The sequence below is a fragment of the Antedon mediterranea genome, chromosome 3 (genome assembly GCF_964355755.1).
Source record: "Antedon mediterranea chromosome 3, ecAntMedi1.1, whole genome shotgun sequence".
Lineage (NCBI taxonomy): Eukaryota > Metazoa > Echinodermata > Crinoidea > Comatulida > Antedonidae > Antedon > Antedon mediterranea.
Window position 1 is genome coordinate 27478153 of NC_092672.1, and position 19283 is coordinate 27497435.

General features: G+C 32.7%; 1 protein-coding gene across 1 annotated transcript; it reads left to right on the forward strand.

Moving 5' to 3' along the window:
- Positions 1–435: 435 nt before the first annotated feature.
- Positions 436–19259, forward strand: LOC140044239 (uncharacterized). Its single transcript, XM_072088717.1, has 15 exons — positions 436–2386; positions 6782–7144; positions 7897–8028; positions 8664–9012; positions 9282–9414; positions 10324–10458; positions 11257–11360; positions 11748–11872; positions 12176–12288; positions 12809–12937; positions 13237–13452; positions 14118–14282; positions 14938–15061; positions 15219–15333; positions 18965–19259. The coding sequence occupies exons 1-14, from the start codon at positions 436–438 to the stop codon at positions 15269–15271; spliced, it is 4092 nt and encodes a 1363-aa protein (XP_071944818.1). The 3' UTR covers positions 15272–15333; positions 18965–19259.
- Positions 19260–19283: the final 24 nt, after the last annotated feature.

The window sequence follows — 19283 nt, forward strand, 5'->3', positions numbered from 1 at the left end:
TTACTGTTACAGGGAAAATCGCGGATTACTCATTCTTGTGATATATATTCTTTGACTATATTTAGACATAGACGCAATGTAAAAAAAGCAGCTACGTAGACTATGGAATAATGTATACAGCATACAGTATGTATATTGATTCTTCATTCATTGTTTGCAGAGCTGTTGGTTGAGTCATAGACCTAGCTCCGTAGTTGAATAAACATATTCTATACAATTATAATGTATAAGCATACGACACAAAAATCATTGAAGTGTGTTACCCAGTCTAAAGGATTACTAGCTGCAGTATGGGAGTATGATCCAAACAAATAACCGGTATAATGTGTAGGCCGTGTAGTTGGATTTAAGTTCGTGCTTATTACCGTACTGTTAACATCTTACTCGATCTTCTTACTTTGTGGTGTTCAAAATAACTAACATCATAATAACAGTATGGCAGTTGTGTGTAAATCAAGAGGTAAAGACAATGATAGAATTGCAGATAAGCTTCTTAAAAGAGCCATGTGTTTAAGGTCTCTTCGTATTACTTCTAATAAAGTTAAACAGAAACTATACGATATATCTATTACTGCATCCTGCAAAAGAAAATATGTAGTGGGAAGTTTGTATGAAGCTATGCCTCACATAATTTGTGGAGATCAGGATTTCATGTTAAATCATCCACTTTATCCAGTTGTGTTGTGGCCGTTTGAACCAGCAAGAAAGGATCATAAAGGTGGCTATCTAATGGCTCAACAGAATCCAAATGAACCAGTTTATTTTACGCTAAAGGTAAACAGCAACTGGCCTTTGGATGTATCTTTAAATTATGCTATTAATGAGTATGGTTATATAATGCCTGATGTCTTTACGAAAGATGAATTCCGTAAATCTGAAACAACATTTCAGGAATCGTCTAGGAAACATGGTCCTTCAATAGAATTAACCCATTATGACTCTACAACAACTGATATTATTTCTTGTTTATCCTGTCAGTCATGGCCATTGCATTCAGTAGATTTTTTTACAAGAGAAAGAGAAAACAGTTGGCCACCAGATGTGATTTTAAGAAAGATCCCCAAGGTTGATTGTCTGGTAGTTGGTGTTGGACATCCAACAAGCCCATCAAAAGAAATTGAATGGAGGTTATCTTTTTCTCTAGCTGAACGAGAACTTTGTTATGAACTCTGTCAACCATATGCTGAATGCATGTGTGCTCTTAAAGCAATAAAATCTTCAAAGTACATTGATCTATTTAGTGAATCTGATTCACCAACACCATTCTGTTCTTACTTTATAAAGACAGCTTGCTTCTGGATGTGTGAAACTTCACCTACTAAAGGTCATGTCAGCACTATGAACTTGATCAGGAAGACACTTGATTGGCTGATAAAATGCTATGAAGAAAGGTATCTCCCTCATTATTTTATTTACCAACAAAATTTAATTGGAAATTTCTCAAGAGAATGTTGCGATAAAATGAGAGTTTCACTGAAGACAGTCAAAAGAGATCTTTGGAGCAATGTGATGTCAAGTATTGCTGTTATAGTTGGTGGTTGTATGGATGTCATTCTAGATCATCAACTCTTTATTCCCAATAGCCCTAAGGAATATTCAGAACTAATAAATAGCAAAGATAAGATTAAGGAGATTAACACAAATATACTTAGCAATGATTTTACAAAAGAGTTTGAACTACGGTGTTTAACTACTTTGCAGTGTTTTGTATTTAGTGGTATCATACAAGATTATTTCTGTCAAAAAATCGATCCATTAGAAATTATTCAACTTCAACTCGATGATATAATTGAATTAGTCTTAGAAAGTGATGACAAAAATAGTACCAATTGGCTACAAGGAAGTTTACATTATTTATATTGCTGTTTAGGAGATACATATACAGGTTTATTGAAATATTTACAAGACTGTGGGATATATAATCTGCAAGACTACCTCAACAAGCCATTGAATTGCTATGAGAAAGGATCAAAGCTTTTGTACCCTGATGGATGGAGAGATCAGAGATGTATAGGTACCCAAATTAATGTTATTAAATTCTACTATTTAATGAATGAAGAAACAAAACTGAAAGAGATGCTTGTCAAGTTTGAACCAGTACTTAGCAAAGTCAAAAGAAACAAACAAATATTGACAAAACTAAGAAAAGTTATAATAGGTACTACTAAAAACACACAAGTGGATATTTATGCATGGCGTATTGTTGATAAGGACATATTTGGTATTGCTAAAAATTCAAAACATATTACTTGCTTTAATGCAATTGTTTTTATATTTTATGTAAATGCCAAACTATCACTTAAAGAAGGAGACATTTATAGAGCATATGAACATTTAAATGAAATGAAGTCAATTTTACATGTCATTAAATTAGCTGATACTGGGGGTACACTAAAGTTGATTATGATCATAGAAAATTATTTGATTAAAAGTGTATATATGTTTTGGTTATTATTTAGAAAGATCTTCTAACATAAATCTAGTATCGCTGTTTGTATCATAGTCTTTAAACTCAAGTATCAAAACAAAATAGAAGGTTCTGCAATAATGCGCAAGATTGATTCTAGCATGACTGAAAATAGCATATTACACTTGCTACAGTCATAGCAGGAAATTGCCGTACCTAATAATACTGTAGGTACAAGTATAAGAAATTAAAAAGGATGAGTATAGCATAGAATAGCAAAAATCCTATGTTATAATATCTTGCATCTGAATTCCTGTTTCCAACCAGGTCATCTATTTATAGTACAAGTAAAAATGACGGAATTCTTTGAATAAAATATTAAAAAGGTTTAGAGTTTCTTTCAAAATATAAGACATATTAGTTGAAAGAAGAATGAAGGCTAACAGAGCAGAATATCCAATATTACAATATTAAGTATTGTACATTTTAAATACTGTAAATTTTGGGCGATAATATCAAAGTTTATTTTGGTCAGTAATTAAATAGGCCTAGACCTAGATAGGCTAGGCCTAAATAGAAAAAACACCTTGTCGACTTGTTGTTGCCTTATTAATTATTGCCATCGTGTTGACGGGTTGATTAAATACACATCATTTTTTTATTTGTGTATTTTAATTCTCGAAACCGACCAGACACGACACGTCGATGAAAATCTTCTGACCAACAACCGTTTACAATTATGCGCTCTCTATGTTGAGTAAAATTAAAGATGGTAAAATTACGCACCGTTTGTAAACCTCTCCCTTGCGTGAAATCCTTCCGATCCTTCCGTCCAATAGACATAAAATAAATCGGAAAAAAAGCCAATGTTACATTTCTTTATTTTGTAAACTGTTTAAATTAAAAACATTTCTAAACACATACCGGCTTTTAAAAGATAATTTGATATATGAATTGTTTTAATTTAGCACTGAAACAATACATTTAAAGAAATGTAACATTGACTTTTATTCTGATTTATTTACTATACTTGTGAACTCGTAATAAAGTCAACTCAATAAAACTATGTCTACACTATCAAACTAGTTTGACAAAAAAAAAAGTGCGATGTAGCCAAATATGGTAGTGATATGCCCAAATTATACAAATCTATTATACCTCCTCACCTTGGATGTTGTTCAATTCAATTATTTCTCCATGTCAGGCCCGTCGAATTGACGCTGTTCAACGGAAGTTTGTACGGTTCCTGTCTTATAATTGTCCTAATTTTGCCTTTTCCATTAATTCTGTTCAGCAATCGTCGTACTATATCTGATATGTTTTTTAAAATATTTTTTTAACATTTTAAATTTTGAATATGACTGTTAATTTCGCAGCTTATCTATATATAAATTTACGTAAGGGCAAAATTCGGTAAATCGCGCCTTACTTCTAGAATTTTTACTCGATGGTATATAAAGTTGGTTCGTACTTTCGGTACTGATTTTAACCACCTGATGTAACCCTGTTTACTAATTAAATTAAGTTAGATAATTAGTTATTGGCGATTAAAACGAATTTAGGTTCAACGATTTGCCCCAAATAGGGGTGTTTTCCGATCGTGGTATACACTGTCTAATGGATGTCCGTCTTGAAAAATACCCGCCACAAAAATGCGAGGAGGCTTCGCATTTTCCTATCTCCTCCTACGATAATTGTTTTTAATAGCTGAAAACCGGTTGAACAGTTCGAGTACAGCATCATAATGTTGAAGACAGGCCGATTTTCTTTAAAAATACTATTTTGATACATTTAATATACGTTTTTACAAATGTATTGATTTGTGATGAATGGAACATTCCAAATTATTTGGTTTAACCATACAGGTATAGATTTAGATTTATGGGCCCCCTTGGAGAATAAACATAAATAGTATTGCAATGCTGTACAATACTGTTAAGGTATTAACCACTTTTGATCGCAATTTGAATCGCAAATTTCTTACTGTGAGTGTTGGTACTGTTAGATGTAATATAAAAATATATACAAATAAACTTTATTACTGTGAGTGTGGGTAGGCCCTACTGTTAGATTATAAACATATAATATAGAAATAAACATTCCAAATTATTTGGTTTAACCATAGAGGTATAGATTTAGATTTATGGGCCCCCTTGGAGAATAAACATAAATAGTATTGCAATGCTGTACAATACTGTTAAGGTATTAACCACTTTTGATCGCAATTTGAATCGCAAATTTCTTACTGTGAGTGTTGGTACTGTTAGATGTAATATAAAAATATATACAAATAAACTTTATTACTGTGAGTGTGGGTAGGCCCTACTGTTAGATTATAAACATATAATATACAAATAAATAAACGTTATTACTGACAGTTGCTTCTCAACGTTTGTATTAATTAATAATTTAAAAATATATAAACGTCGTAGTGGTGTACTTTACTATTTCAATCGACTATGACAGTGAGAGTTTTAACAAAGTACCGTATTAAATCGTAAATGTTTTACTGTATTTAGTGGTATATTATTTATAGGCCTATAAAACATTAAAAACAATATTTCGTTACTGAGTGGATAAGAATATATTTTAAAATGTTTCCTCTTTGTACCTATCTTCTTCCCCCATCCCTCAACCCTTAATGTTACATACAAAACACAAATTGGGTTTGTTTAAATGAGTCCAAATAAAAAAATTTGACTCATTTTGTTTTTCTCTCGGAAGTAATTCCCAGGGTGCTAATTTTGGTTGACTACATAAATCATTGTGTATATTTATTCGTTTCTGTAAACGACAATATGTATTATAGTCCTGCGGTACGTACACTGTTTGAAATCTCCATTTTTTTCTCGCTGGAAATACTGTGTATTCGAGAACCATCTGTGGGCACGACCTAGATGGTACGCGAGCGAAGCGAGCGTGCCATCTAGTATTAACTAATTAGGCCTAGTAATGTATTGGTAAGTGTAATAATATAAAACAAGGAAAAAGGGTTTGGAAAACCATTATGATTCAACATTTCCAATTTTATGCCATATAATTATTGTTCTCAATATGCTAAACATTTAATCCGTAATTGAAGATGCTTAAATTAAAATAAATATTAAAATCACACACGACTCAATTTTAGACTAGTCGTTAATCTGAATCTAAATCACTTTAGGAAGATAAATTTTATTATGATTATATTTATCTCAAGTCTAGTAAAGAATTGTATTGCTAATTTATTTACACTTTTAAATGATTGAGATATTTTTTAGAAGCATTATTAGCATTTGTGTTTTTTTGTTGTATATTTTGTATACCCGAAAACAAATGAATTTGAAAAAAATAATGATGTGAATATAATAATCTGAATCACAACACAAAAATTACAATCTGCGCATGTCTTACGCAGCTTTATAGGTACGATGGCAAACATCGCTTCTTTCGATGACGTAACAATTGTTTACCTTTGAGTTAGTTTGCACGTAGTAGAGCATACTGTGGTTATTTATCGTTTACAATTTTGCTAATCAAAATGTCGACATTAAAGACCCGTTTTATTCAAGTAACACCAGTAAGTTATTCTTGAATATCATTTCCAACAAACTGTATAGTTTGATTTTATTTTATTTCAGATTTAGGTGAAAATACAGTGATTTAAAAAAATTATATTTGGCGCTCATCGGGGACGGCATAGAAAAATAAGGTCCGGGCACAATGTGTGATTTAGGTTACTGGGTATCACATCTGTCAAAACTCGGAGGGAAATACAGTATTTAAAAGTTTACCACATAGGCCTACTATTTAGTATAATGCTTTAGCTATAACTTTAAACACGGGGAAAATACAGATGTTGCTTTATCTCTCTATTGCTATATTATTTGTAGTAAAACAAAAAAAGAAAACAATAATATTAATATTACAAAACCGTAGTACTTAACGCAAATTTGTCCTCTGCACATACCAACAGCGCAGGTTCTGTCTTGACAACAGTTACGCCCCACTGTTGTTGTGACATCATGGAGAGGGTTTTCTTCTTCACAATGTAATATTCAGTCAGCCGCCGGCCGCAGAAAAGAAAGTGGTTACGTCATAGACACGTCGGTGGTGTGATTGGCGGTTGTGTGTGACGTGAGGTCTACTTTTAACCAATAAGCTTCTGCTGTCTGGCATCTATAATTTACATATTATTGTGGGGATCATCTCATTATTACAGCAGCAGGAAGTACGCGCGGTAGAGGAGCGCGCGAGATCGAGCTAGAGAGAGAACATAACCCAACCAACGACATTATCCTCGCCCGGCCCTGAGACAGGCTGTAGCATAGGCGTATAATTAATAAGCCTAGCTAGGCCTAGTAATGGTTTAAGGTTAGGCCTAATGATGTATTTTTTTAAATATATTTGTGCAGATTGATAACATTGAGGAGGACATCGAATCTCAAGTATCAGAGGGTGATGATGTAGGCCTAGGCCTAGGCCTATCTCAAGAAAGCACAACTGTGCGGGATGCATGCATCCTCAAAATTGAGAATGAGACTGAGACTGTCGAGAGTGATTCCTCATCTGCAGACCAAAAAGACATAGGCCTAGACAAGAGTCTTTTTGAAGAAGGAAAAAGTAGTAGTGAAAACAGCACCTCAAGTAGAGGCACATGGGACAATAAAACAGATTTTCTGTTGTCTTGTCTGGGGTATGCTGTTGGGTTAGGAAATGTTTGGCGATTTCCTTACCTGTGCTATGAAAATGGTGGCGGTAAGCATCTTAATTTAATTTAATTTTTTATTTAAAAACTGTAAAGTTTATGTTTATAAACATCATTAGTATAGAGGCCGAGATAAAAAAAAAAGTGCATCCTTCACTACACTGTACCACTCCTAGGCCTAGAACAAAAACATTAACAATAAAAAATCATCTTTTCTAAGGCCTATGCTCGCTAGAGTAGTACTATACTAGGCCGCCTATAGTATAGTACTGTACTGATTAGGTTATAATGCAGTGTACATAAAGTAAAGCATCTGGCGGAGGCCTATTATTATACCATGTTCGCCTTAATTAAAACTTCTGAATAGGCCTAGGCCTAGGCCTATTTCATTTCTTTTTCTAAACCAAATTATGGAATGAACTTCAACAATATAAATCTCTAAATTAGAATCTTAAAGATGTATTTTCCCTCAAAAACATGAAAAATGAAGAGTAATAAAATCAGACTTTATAGGCCATTTTGCAGTTTACAGTAATAATAAAGTTATCCACTTTAATAAAAAATTTAAATTTTTTTTTTCACAAACGGTTTTCAGTTCGGAAATTAATTATTTTGAATGGTTTAAGAAAAATTGTTTGATATTGTATTCATCTATATTGCTCTGATTTAATTATTATTATTTTATTATATTATAATCATAATGATTAAATCATAAATGATTAAAGTAAAATGTTCAGCTTATTATTGCACACTAAACAGACTGTATATGAGAATATGTATATAAAATCATGTATCATTTTAGGTGCATTCCTTATACCTTATGCAACCATGCTGTTGTTAGCTGGACTTCCCATGTTCTTCATGGAGCTTTGCCTTGGACAGTACTCCAGCAGTGGACCAGCAACTGTCTGGAGGATTTCACCAATGTTTAGAGGTAAATCCAAAATGCTAAATAATGAATAAAGATAACACTACATTTTAATTTAACAGACACATTTATGTTAAAGATTTAACTACAGCAACAAAATGAACAAAACTGGTTTCAATTTGTTTTGAATACTACAATAGTAACCGACCACAAATTTATACTACACTAAATAATAAATTTTGAAGTTTAACTTAGATAATAAATAGTATTATGATAGAACCTCTATTAAGGGGACACCTTTGGGACCAAAAAAGTGTCCCCTTATAATATACAGTATTATATTTCCATTGTTCATGTCATGGGAAAGTGTCTCCTTAATAGGGATGTCCTCTAAATAGGGTGTTCCACTAATTGTTTCACTTTTATCGTTTCACATTGTTAGATTAAAATAATGTATTGTTACTGCATCATGATGGGAAAATTTAAAATCTGTTTATACGTTTTTGCAGTTGTGTATCAAATGTTTTGGTCGCCCTTTCATGACATGTTTTTTTTCTTTATAAATGTGTTTTGTTAATTCTTTATTCACTTGGAATTTGTAAGACAACTCCAGAAATCTTAGGCTTTGGTCTTTGTTTCCTATTCCTTCCTGACTGAGGAATCATTGTTTTCAAACTTAGTTTTGTTGTCGTTATGTATAGGAATGGGTTACGGAATGGTGCTGATTTCAGCTTTTATCGGCCTTTACTACAATGTGATCATAACATACATATTGTATTACATGTTTGCTTCATTCACTAACAAACTGCCCTGGATCGGATGTAACAACCCTTGGAACACGGACATGTGTAACGGCATCTACGACGAGTGTCTGCGCACTGGTAACAAGATCATGACGGTGAACAACACATGCGTTGGTGTCGACTCCCTTTCAGAAGAACAACTTGACTTTTACAATATTGGACTCAACACACTAGGAGAAATAGATCTAAGTAACTACATCGATCCATTGAAGTCAAAACGGAAACTTCCCAGCGAAGAGTATTTCAAGTAATTTTATAGTTTTATTTTATACAGAGTTGAAAATTGATATGTGATTAGATTACTGTTTCGTCAATGATGCCACAGAATAACTCTAAACATGTACTTTTACAGAAAAAAAAATGTAAATAAAATATGATGGCTAGGTAATAGATCAACTATGTTCATATTGTACTTACGAACATTAGCCATTAACATCAACTTTGATGAATTGAAACAGGGATCAGCTCAGAAGTTTGTAAATGCCAAATGGTTGCAAAAACTATTTTTTATTTTAGGAATGCTGTCCTGCATGAGGCATCTGGGATTGGTGAATTGGGCACTGTTGTTTGGCCATTACTAAGCTGTCTTGTCTTTGCTTGGATCATCATCTATTTCTGTCTTCAAAAAGGCATTAAATCTTCAGGAAAAGTAAGCAATGCAATATATTTCAATTTATATCAAAGAAGATCTTTAAATTAATCTCTCAATAAAAACAATATGCCCATGCTAATTTTAATTGAAGTTGGTTTAAGATTTTAAGTACTAAGAGACGTTTACTATATAACTTCAAAATAAAATGTAATGACAAAAACAGATTGACATTTCTGAACCATGGTGGTTATGATGCTTGGCTACCACTTCAAGGTTCAAGCCTGTCACATGTCAGGATTTTTTCTAAGGACAAAATTACAACTCCACTCCCAAAGACTTTGTTTATGTAGAGCATCTTGTGTATATGTTTGTCTTGTGGATCTCTGAGGGTCCCTAATGATCAACAATTGCTGGATGGATCACCCTGAATAAATATGGTCCAAAAAAAAAATCATGGAACGTCCATTCTCAAGAACAAATAAGTCACATTAACAACTAAACAAAGTACGAACACCAAAGGATGACAGGAAATAATTAACAATTAGTTACAAAGACTGAAAAATCTAAAATGATAGGCTTCTCTTGTTAATTATTAAACAATTTGGCTGAGTCATTTTGTTTTTTCTTAAAACAGGCACTTTTTTTTAATTTAAGATTTGACAATGAGATTTCTATAGGTGTGACTTGGTATAAATTGTATGTTTAGCTAATCAGTTTATTCACTAGTGGTAGTAGCAACAACTGAAATATGTACTGTATTCAATTTTATAGTATAGCTACCAATAAATTGTTAATGTTTGAATGTCTTGTTTTATATAGGTGGTATACTTCACAGCCACATTATGTTTGAATGTCTTGTTTTATATAGGTGGTATACTTCACAGCCACATTATGTTTGAATGTCTTGTTTTATATAGGTGGTATACTTCACAGCTACATTATGTTTAAATGTCTTGTTTTATATAGGTGGTATACTTCACAGCAACATTCCCATACATTGTATTGGTACTTTTCTTGATACTTGGACTGACATTGGAAGGTAGTTACAACGGCATTAAGTTCTTCCTAACCCCACGCTGGGAAATCCTCTATGAACCAAAAGTATGTTTTTTTTTAATTTCTATATTAGTAATATTATTATTATTATTGTTTGTGTATCATTTGTCATGTGTATGCAGATCCATCCCATCCCCTCAATTCTGTAAAAGTCTCCAGATGTATTGAATGGAGCGGTAGACTCCGGTCATCCGGTACGAACGGCTATAGAAATTTGTTTATCTCTAATGGGATATGATGTAATGACAATTTTCAGAGATAATCTGTTTGATATATTTAATTAGATAGTTGTTTTTAATATCATCATTATTGTATTCTTGAACTTCGAACAATGTAAAATTTCCTGTGAAGGAGGAAATAAAGTTTATCTGTATCTGTATGTGGTAAATTGGGTAAAGTTTTTATGAAATTCAAGTAAAAAATCTTTATTATGTTTTCAACAATAGGTATAGAACCAAAATTGCTTACTGGTTATGTGACAGAGAAATGGATATCAAATACAAACATATAAAAAGCTTTTAGGCTTATGTATTAGTTATCTGATTATAACTATAGGTATCCCAATGTAAAAATTTAAATTAATGATGGTATTTTTTCTTTTTTCAGTTAATCAAAAGGAACTTACTGACTGAACCTAAACTTTTTCAATTTAAATGATTGAAATCGGATTATCCATTCAAAAGTTATGGTCCGTTAAAGTTGCCAAAAAAAAAGAAAAAAAAGTTCTTATTTTTGCCAATAGATACCAGAATCAGCATGAAGCCATGGTGCCCGACCCTCAGATTTAAATATGGCGTTTGACAACACACAAAAATAATAATCACTACATCATTATTTTTTTAGGTATGGCTGGACGCAGCAGTTCAGATTTTCTTCTCCCTTAGTACATCATGGGGTGGATTACTGACATTGTCCTCATACAATAGGTTCCACAACAACTGCTACTTGTGAGTGAATGAAATATATTATTTATAATTAAAACATTTTCTGAATTTGAAAAAAAATGAAATATTATTTGACTGTATGATTGGAACCAATCTGAATTCGGAAAAAAAAATGCTATTAAACTTTGAATATTTTATTGCCAGAGACCAATGCTTGTCATTGTCTGGACTTAGAAACCATCAAATCTGTGTCTACGTGGGAAGCCAATAAATATGTCCCAATATCCTTGCATGCATACAATAGATTAACATTAAGTTTGATCATCGGCGCCGGAAATTAAAAGTGTTTTTCACCATGCAAACCTTTTAATGCATAATAAAATTATATAAAATAATGTTTGTTTAGCATTTTCCCAGCCATGACAGTAATAAATATGATTACCTTTACAGTGATGCCATATTCATAGCCCTAGCCAATTGTATGACCAGTGTATTCGCTGGAGTTGTAATCTTTTCCATCCTTGGCTTTATGGCAAATGAACTTGGACGAGAAGTCAGCGAAGTTGTAGACCAAGGTATGAAAATTTGTAGGCTATAAATTTGTAAAACACTCATAATTAATGGGATCACTTGGGGTGGTCAAGAAAGAAGGAGCATTTACAAAATCAATCGATTTTAAAGCGCGATTCCAATGATCATTGCTCTTGGCGTTGTAAAAAAGAAAATCATAGTGACTTGAAACTGTCCAATGATGACGAGTTTCTAATGTGTAAAGGTAGATTGTTCCTGATGACCAAAATGTATATGGTCATTTTGTTGTTTATAACAAACATTTCAAACAATATGTAACTACTAAATTATTATTTTTTTTTTGTAAGGCTTTGGTCTAGCTTTCATTGCCTACCCAGAAGCCCTTGCTAGGCTGCCTGCAGCACCAGTCTGGTCAGTCCTGTTTTTCTTTATGCTGCTCACCTTAGGCCTGGACACCCAGGTAGAGTTTATTCATTGTAGTTTGTGCTTAGGGAGACCTTTGGTTTAAGAGAGATCCATTAGTCTATGAATGGGTTTTCCACAGTGCTCCTTTTTTTCACTAAAAGAAATAAAATAAAACAAATATTGTATGTATATAAAGATAATATTGTACTCTATCATTTTGAAACAATTATTTCTTGGTGAATATGATTATAAAATTTTAACAACATACTATTAAACAATATAGTTATTCACTTTGACCAAAAGTATTTGAAACATGATTCAAAGAAAAGAACAAGTCAACTGAAGCCCATTCTATTGGTTATAGGCCCAACATTTATTTTATCAAGTTTTTGGTTTAAATTAAATTATATTTTTAATTGTTATTAATCACTTCTTTAAAAAAAAAAATAATTAAATTGTTGATTTAGTCATCTTTGCTTTTCATGTTTTGGGGGACAAAACTCATCCTTAGTGTAATATTCTGTTTTATTTGGTATGTCAGCAATGATTTCACTAACAATGATTTTTTATTTAAGTTCACCATAATGGAGACTGTTATGACATTCATCACAGATTTCTTTCCAAACCTAAGAAGGAACAAACCAAAGGTTCTCTTAGCCAGCTGTACCATGATGTGCCTCGCCTCTCTCATCTGTGTTACTGAGGTATGTTTACTTTTTACAAATGGGGGGGGGGGGGGGAGTGTTAACATTATATTACTAACAGTAACACACAGTTTGTCAAAAATATATATCAAAAATTCAAGTTCTTTTTTTTCATTTTAAATGTCATGCTCCAAGCGCAACCCAAATAGACCTTTAGTTAATCAAAGGGGGGCTAGTAGTAGTGCCTACAAATTGTACCTTTAGCGGTAGACAGGAGATTGCTTGAAATATCGGGATATCTTATGATTAGCAGGAGACTTAGACAGGAGGTCTGTCACTGAAAGAATTTCTCTTCACAGGCCGGAGTATACTGGGTGAGTCTATTAGACTCGTACTCAGCTAGCTTTGTCATGCTGACCTTTGCCACTATGGAATGCATAATTGTAAGCTGGGTGTATGGCTATGACAGATTCAAGGAAGACATCTCCATCATGATTGGTTCTGCAAGAGTTAACAACAAACTCTTCAATTATTGGCGTGTCTGTTGGTGCTTTATCACACCAGCTCTGCTTAGTGTGAGTAAACATTAATTAACTATCTGCAATTAACAATAAGTTTAATCAGAATTGACAGAGAATGTAGTAAAGAAACTTATTTATCTATCTAAAAAACTTTCTTGCTAAAATGACTCATGTACGTGGATATTATTCAGTAGGGAGCATGACAAACTGCCATATCTGAGTAGCCAATTTCTGCAGATTTATTTGGTAATCTTTCCCTTTTTATCGGGTTATGGCAGAAATCATAATAATGCATTGGTTTAATTATTTTCAAAATAGCTGACCTTTACCTAAATAATACTGAACCTAACCCTCTATTAATACAACTATTTAAAAAACACAGATGATGTTGATGGCATTGAACCCAGGGCTCCAGTTCCTTAAACTGAAGCCTACACCACATTTGTCTTGGTGAAACTTTTTGACACAAACTATTTGATTATATCCATGCTGAGCACTCTCTATAATGTCATAATTGATGTCATAATTAATATCATGAATTATTTATGTTTTCTGGCATAACCTGATATAAGAAAAAATAATGCTGGGCATGCAGGCAATACAACTATCCGGCAATTCCATGCACCACCATTATCGACTTACTGTTTCTATGATTGCGTCACTACAGTCGACTATCTAGCTGTCTTATTAAGTCTATGAGATATATGTTTATATTACAGTTTGTACAAGTGTACAGCTTTGTCAACTGGAGTGCGCCATCTTACAACGGAGGCTTCCCAACCTGGGCACATACAATTGGATGGCTCATTACAGGCTCCACCATAATTCTGGTTCCAGTCTTCATCGTTGTAGAGCTGCGTAATGCATCAGGCACATTCCTTCAAGTAAGTAAAAAAAATGAGTTACGGTAGGTGTCAAATCAAATATCATTTCATCTTTATGTAGCTTGCCCAGGTAAATGTGTTCATCAGCTGATTTTTTTCTCATGACAAAAAATAACTCCACTCCAAAAAGGCTTGTAATATAAAGATCTATCTACACTTTATCAAACTTTATGTGACAACAAAATGTGATGTGTTCAAACATGGACACATGTCATATTACTACTATATTTGGGCATATCACACATTATTTGTCAAACTAGTTTGATGACAGAGCCGTAGATGTTTTGTAGAGCATCTTGTGTATATGTTTGTGAACAGGGTTGCAGAATTTGCTTATGGTTATACTGTACTCTTGGTAATTTGCCTAAACACAAGATAGATTTATTTTAGAATTTCACTTAAATATTTAAAAAAATGTACACAAAATAGCATCATAGATTGATGAAATACATCTCTGAGAAGATTGAAAATGTTCATCTGGTTTGTTAGTATAAGTATATTGAAAATATTCTTTTTTTCAAACCAATAATTAGTAAAAACTTAGTTAGTTTTTACTAATTATTGGTTTGAAAAAAAGAATATTTTCAATATACATCTCTGAGAAGTATTAAATTAGCCTACATCTAATTTTAGGTTTTTAATTGATTAATTTCAGCGACTAAAACTCATCAGCGCTCCTGCTGCAGATTGGGGACCACTGAAGTACGAACATCGGGCCTTGGTCAGGATATCTGAAAGTTCAGTTTCTACCATATCCGATCTGGTTGAACAGGAAAAGGGTAAAAATATATTATATTATAATTGTAATAGAGTATATGCTAGTTATCTAAATAATTATAAATATAATTCTATTTTTTATTTGATTTTTTTTTATTAAACAAATAAATATTATTATTAGTTAATAATATAATGCAATGCTTTTTCTCTTTTGTTTAGGCAAAACGAGTGGCTCCACAGAGCCTAACAAAGCCTCACATGACCCTACTTGAAGGATCATTAAGGTCCTGGCAGAGGGTGTGCATGGGACAAGCGGGGGCTTCAAAATAATGTGGTAAGAAAATATTAGGTATATTATATAAATATGAGTGTATTTTCAGTGATCCTACCTAAATTTTTTATTATTAGCATTTTGAAGAACAATCAAAGCAGAGAGCTTCACTGGAACACATTTTAGCTCAAGACATTTTCATATTGATTATTTTTTAACACATTAAGAGAGCCAGTCACTAAAAATCAAACATTAGGTGGCAAGGGTAAAAATTTCGAATTGGCTCATATTTTGCACATTGGTAGACCTTGATGTAAGTAAACCTGATGTGTAGATTGTTTGGTAAAATATCGCTTAGTTTTCGAGAAAATCGAAAAATAACGATTTTCAGCCAATTTTGTTAACTTTTGGTGTATAATTTACATTAAGTTTTACAGCCTCTGGAAGCCAAACATAGCAACGTAGTGTTTTATTATTTTACACTTACGTTAACTAGCATCTTGACAATAATTTAGTAAAGTTTCAAAAAATTTGATGAAATTTTAAGATTTTGACTAATTAATTACTAATTAGCATATATAAAACTCTTAAATGTAGGGTTTTTTTTCATGTTCGACGAATTTTTATAAAATAAAAAAGTCATCAATCTAAAGTTTAGATACTAATATTTATGAATCAAGTAAACAAAATTTGGGGAAACTATTTTGCGCTCCGTGCCAGAGCCACAAAGTTGTAAGAAATTAAAAGATTTTATCTGTCGGCAAGATCAATCAGATGTATTGTTATCTATTTAGCAATCTAAGTCGCTTTAAGCCAAACTTTTATTACGAGAAACAAACTTGAAAGATAAATTTTGAATTAAGTTGCAATTTAAACACAAACTAAACATACGTTTCTGGTAAAATTTCAATTACTAACCAATATACGAAATTAGGCAATTAACTAAAAATCACTCGCTTATTCTTTGTCAAACCACATTATTATAAATTATTTCATCCTCTCATAGTTTATAGGATAAAACTGAAAAATAAATTTGTTTTAACTTGTTATCGTTTTCCTGTTTGTCGAACCTGGTCGAACTTACTCAACAAGAATGTTTCAAAACATTAACCACAGTAGACAAAACACTTTACTGCGTATATTCGATAGATAACGATATCTTCATTGACGTTGACAACGGAACTGATTTGTTATCCATTTTAGTTTATGTCTTACAATGTAAAGACGTGTTGAAAATAATTCTTATATATAATTATTGTCTGATGGCTTTAAGTTCAAACAAAATGGGTTGTCGGCGGAGCTTGTGTATTTGATAGAAAAGACCGCAAACAGAGCACTGAAGTCCTACCTTTACAAGCATGATATGCCAGAAGGAAATCGCTGCACACAGATACATGTTTTACGGGCATCGATAGTGAGTGGTACTATTTGTGCAGCAGGGAAATGGAAAGGTGTGAGTCACATCAACAACATAAGAGTATGGAAGCAGGTCCATGAAGGTGTGGATGGCGTATGGTATTGGTGCAGGACAAAATCTACTTTTGAGTAAATTCTGTGTGCCCTCGAAGCTACCCAATTTAATTCATAACCAAGATAAGATGATGATGATTACGATAGTGACGAAGTCGAAGAAAATGGAGACGATTCAAAAACGGAAAAGGAAAGAGAAATTCAACTTTTGTCGCAAACCGTACTGGACACAATAGGCTTGCAGCATCCAATAATGTTTGAAATGCATAATATTTGTGAACTGAAAGCTCAAGAAAAACTCTCCAGATTCTCTTTGCCAATGTTGCAAGAAATGTGTACTTCTCTTGAACTTGATACCACAGATATAACCATAAAGCGCAAGAAGCCATACATTGATTTGCTGGGAAAGCTGGTTTCCATGTGCAGTTGCTCGATTGATTAAGGTAGCAATGAAGGTAAAACTATGTCTGTAAGAATTCTTTAAAATAACAATTTAATATGTGGGACGATTCTGTTGTCTAAATTGTTAGTATTTAAAGTTGCGTTCTGTAAATTTTTAATAAAGCGAAGGGATGAAACAATGGTTTACAACAATAATTTATTGTTTAGGCTACGAATTATTAGGAAATTTCGCACGAGCACATGAATGTTATCGGATGTCACCATTCTACTCATTTGCATAACAGAGTTCAGTGAACATTTGCGTTAACGTACTTGCTCGTTTTGATTTCGCGCTTCGACGGGAAGTGCAGAACGCTACGCATGTGTAGCGCACGCAACATACGCCACAGGTATTAAAACAAATCATGGAATACCTTGGGTTTATAGAGACTAAGCCTAGCCAGGCATGTTTAATCATGTTTTTGTTAACGTTTTCATTTACGCTATTTTTCTCGACGCAGGTAACTAAAGTTTTTCGTAATGCTTGCGCACGCACAGCAAGTTGTTTACAAAGTGGGCGGAGCTTGGAAAATAGCGTTAACGTGCTCGTGCGAATACTACCTATATGAGAAGATAAGAACATTATGTTATATAGCCTGTTTTCCACTAGGCGAAATTATTCGCGCAAATCAAACATTTTCGCGTATACGCGCACGTCAAATGGAACACTTTGTTGATAAAAATAAACTGCGCATGCGCACGTATAGTGCAAAAAAATAATATTATTATTATTATATTATAATAATAAGAATAAATTCACCTAGTGGAAAACATAACATGTGATGAAACGAAGCGAGTTATAATGTTGAGCTCAGATAGTAATTGCTTAATTTCATGGGTTAGTCGTTTAAATTTGACTAGAAATTTATTTTTAGATGTTTTTATATTAAAACGTAATTCCAAATTATTCAGGACCTTTCAGTTTACCTTTAAAGTTTGTTTCTCGTAGTAAAATTTACCTTAAATCTGTAAATAGAGAACAATAGGTACATCTGATTGATCTTGCCGACAGATAAAAATCTTTGAATTTCTTACAACTTTGTGGCTCTGGCGCGGAGCGGAAAATAGTTTCCCCAAATTGTTTTTACTTGATTCATAAATATTAGTATCTAAAAAGTAGATTGACGATTTTTGTATTAAAAAAAAATTCGTCGCACCCTACTTTTTAAGAGTTTTATATATGCTAATTAGTAATTAATTAGTAAAAATAGTAGAATTTCATTAAATTTGTTTAAACTTAATTATTGTCAAGATGCTAGTTAACGTAAGTGTAAAATATTAAAACGCTAGGTTGCTACATTTGGCTTCCAGAGGCTGTTAAACTGGCCGAAAATCGTTATTTTTCGATTTTCTCGAAAACTAAGCGATATTTTACCAAACAAACTACACATCAGGTTTACTTGCATCAAGGTCTACCAATGTGCAAAATATGAGCCAATTCGAAATTTTGACCCTTGCCTCTAAATTACGAATATGTCTGATTTTTGGTGACAAGCACTCTTAAAAAGCTTGGAAAATAAGCTATTAAATAACTTAATTTAAGTTTAGAGAAAAATTGCAAAATCAGTACTGTGGTCATGTTACGAAAGTCAAGTTCTGAAAACAATATACTATCTGATAATTAACTTAACCACATAAAACTCATAGAAAGAAGGAAGCGTTTTGCCATTTTTCCCCTGACTTTTATATTATGACTAAACATTAGTGTTGTCACCGACCAAATGTTTGTAAAGGGAATGTTTAAAAAGTAAATTAATGTTTCTCTTTGTTTACTTTCAAACAGAAATAAACATAAAAAACTGATGAGGACAAAGGAATCAGTCCTAGTGTAAACTCTCTACATAAAATGGATCTGGACCAAGACCATGTAAAGGTCAAGACAATAGAGGAAAAAACCACAAGGAATGGACACAGTTTTCACCAGTATTGTAGCCTACCAGAGCTGTACCCTAAATATTATTGAGAGAATAAAAAAACCACAAGGAATGCATCATTACAGAAATGGACACAGTTTTCACCAGTACTGTAGCCTACCAGAACTGTACCCTAAATATTATTGAGAGAATAAAAAAAGATACCACAGACACCACTATATGATTGTT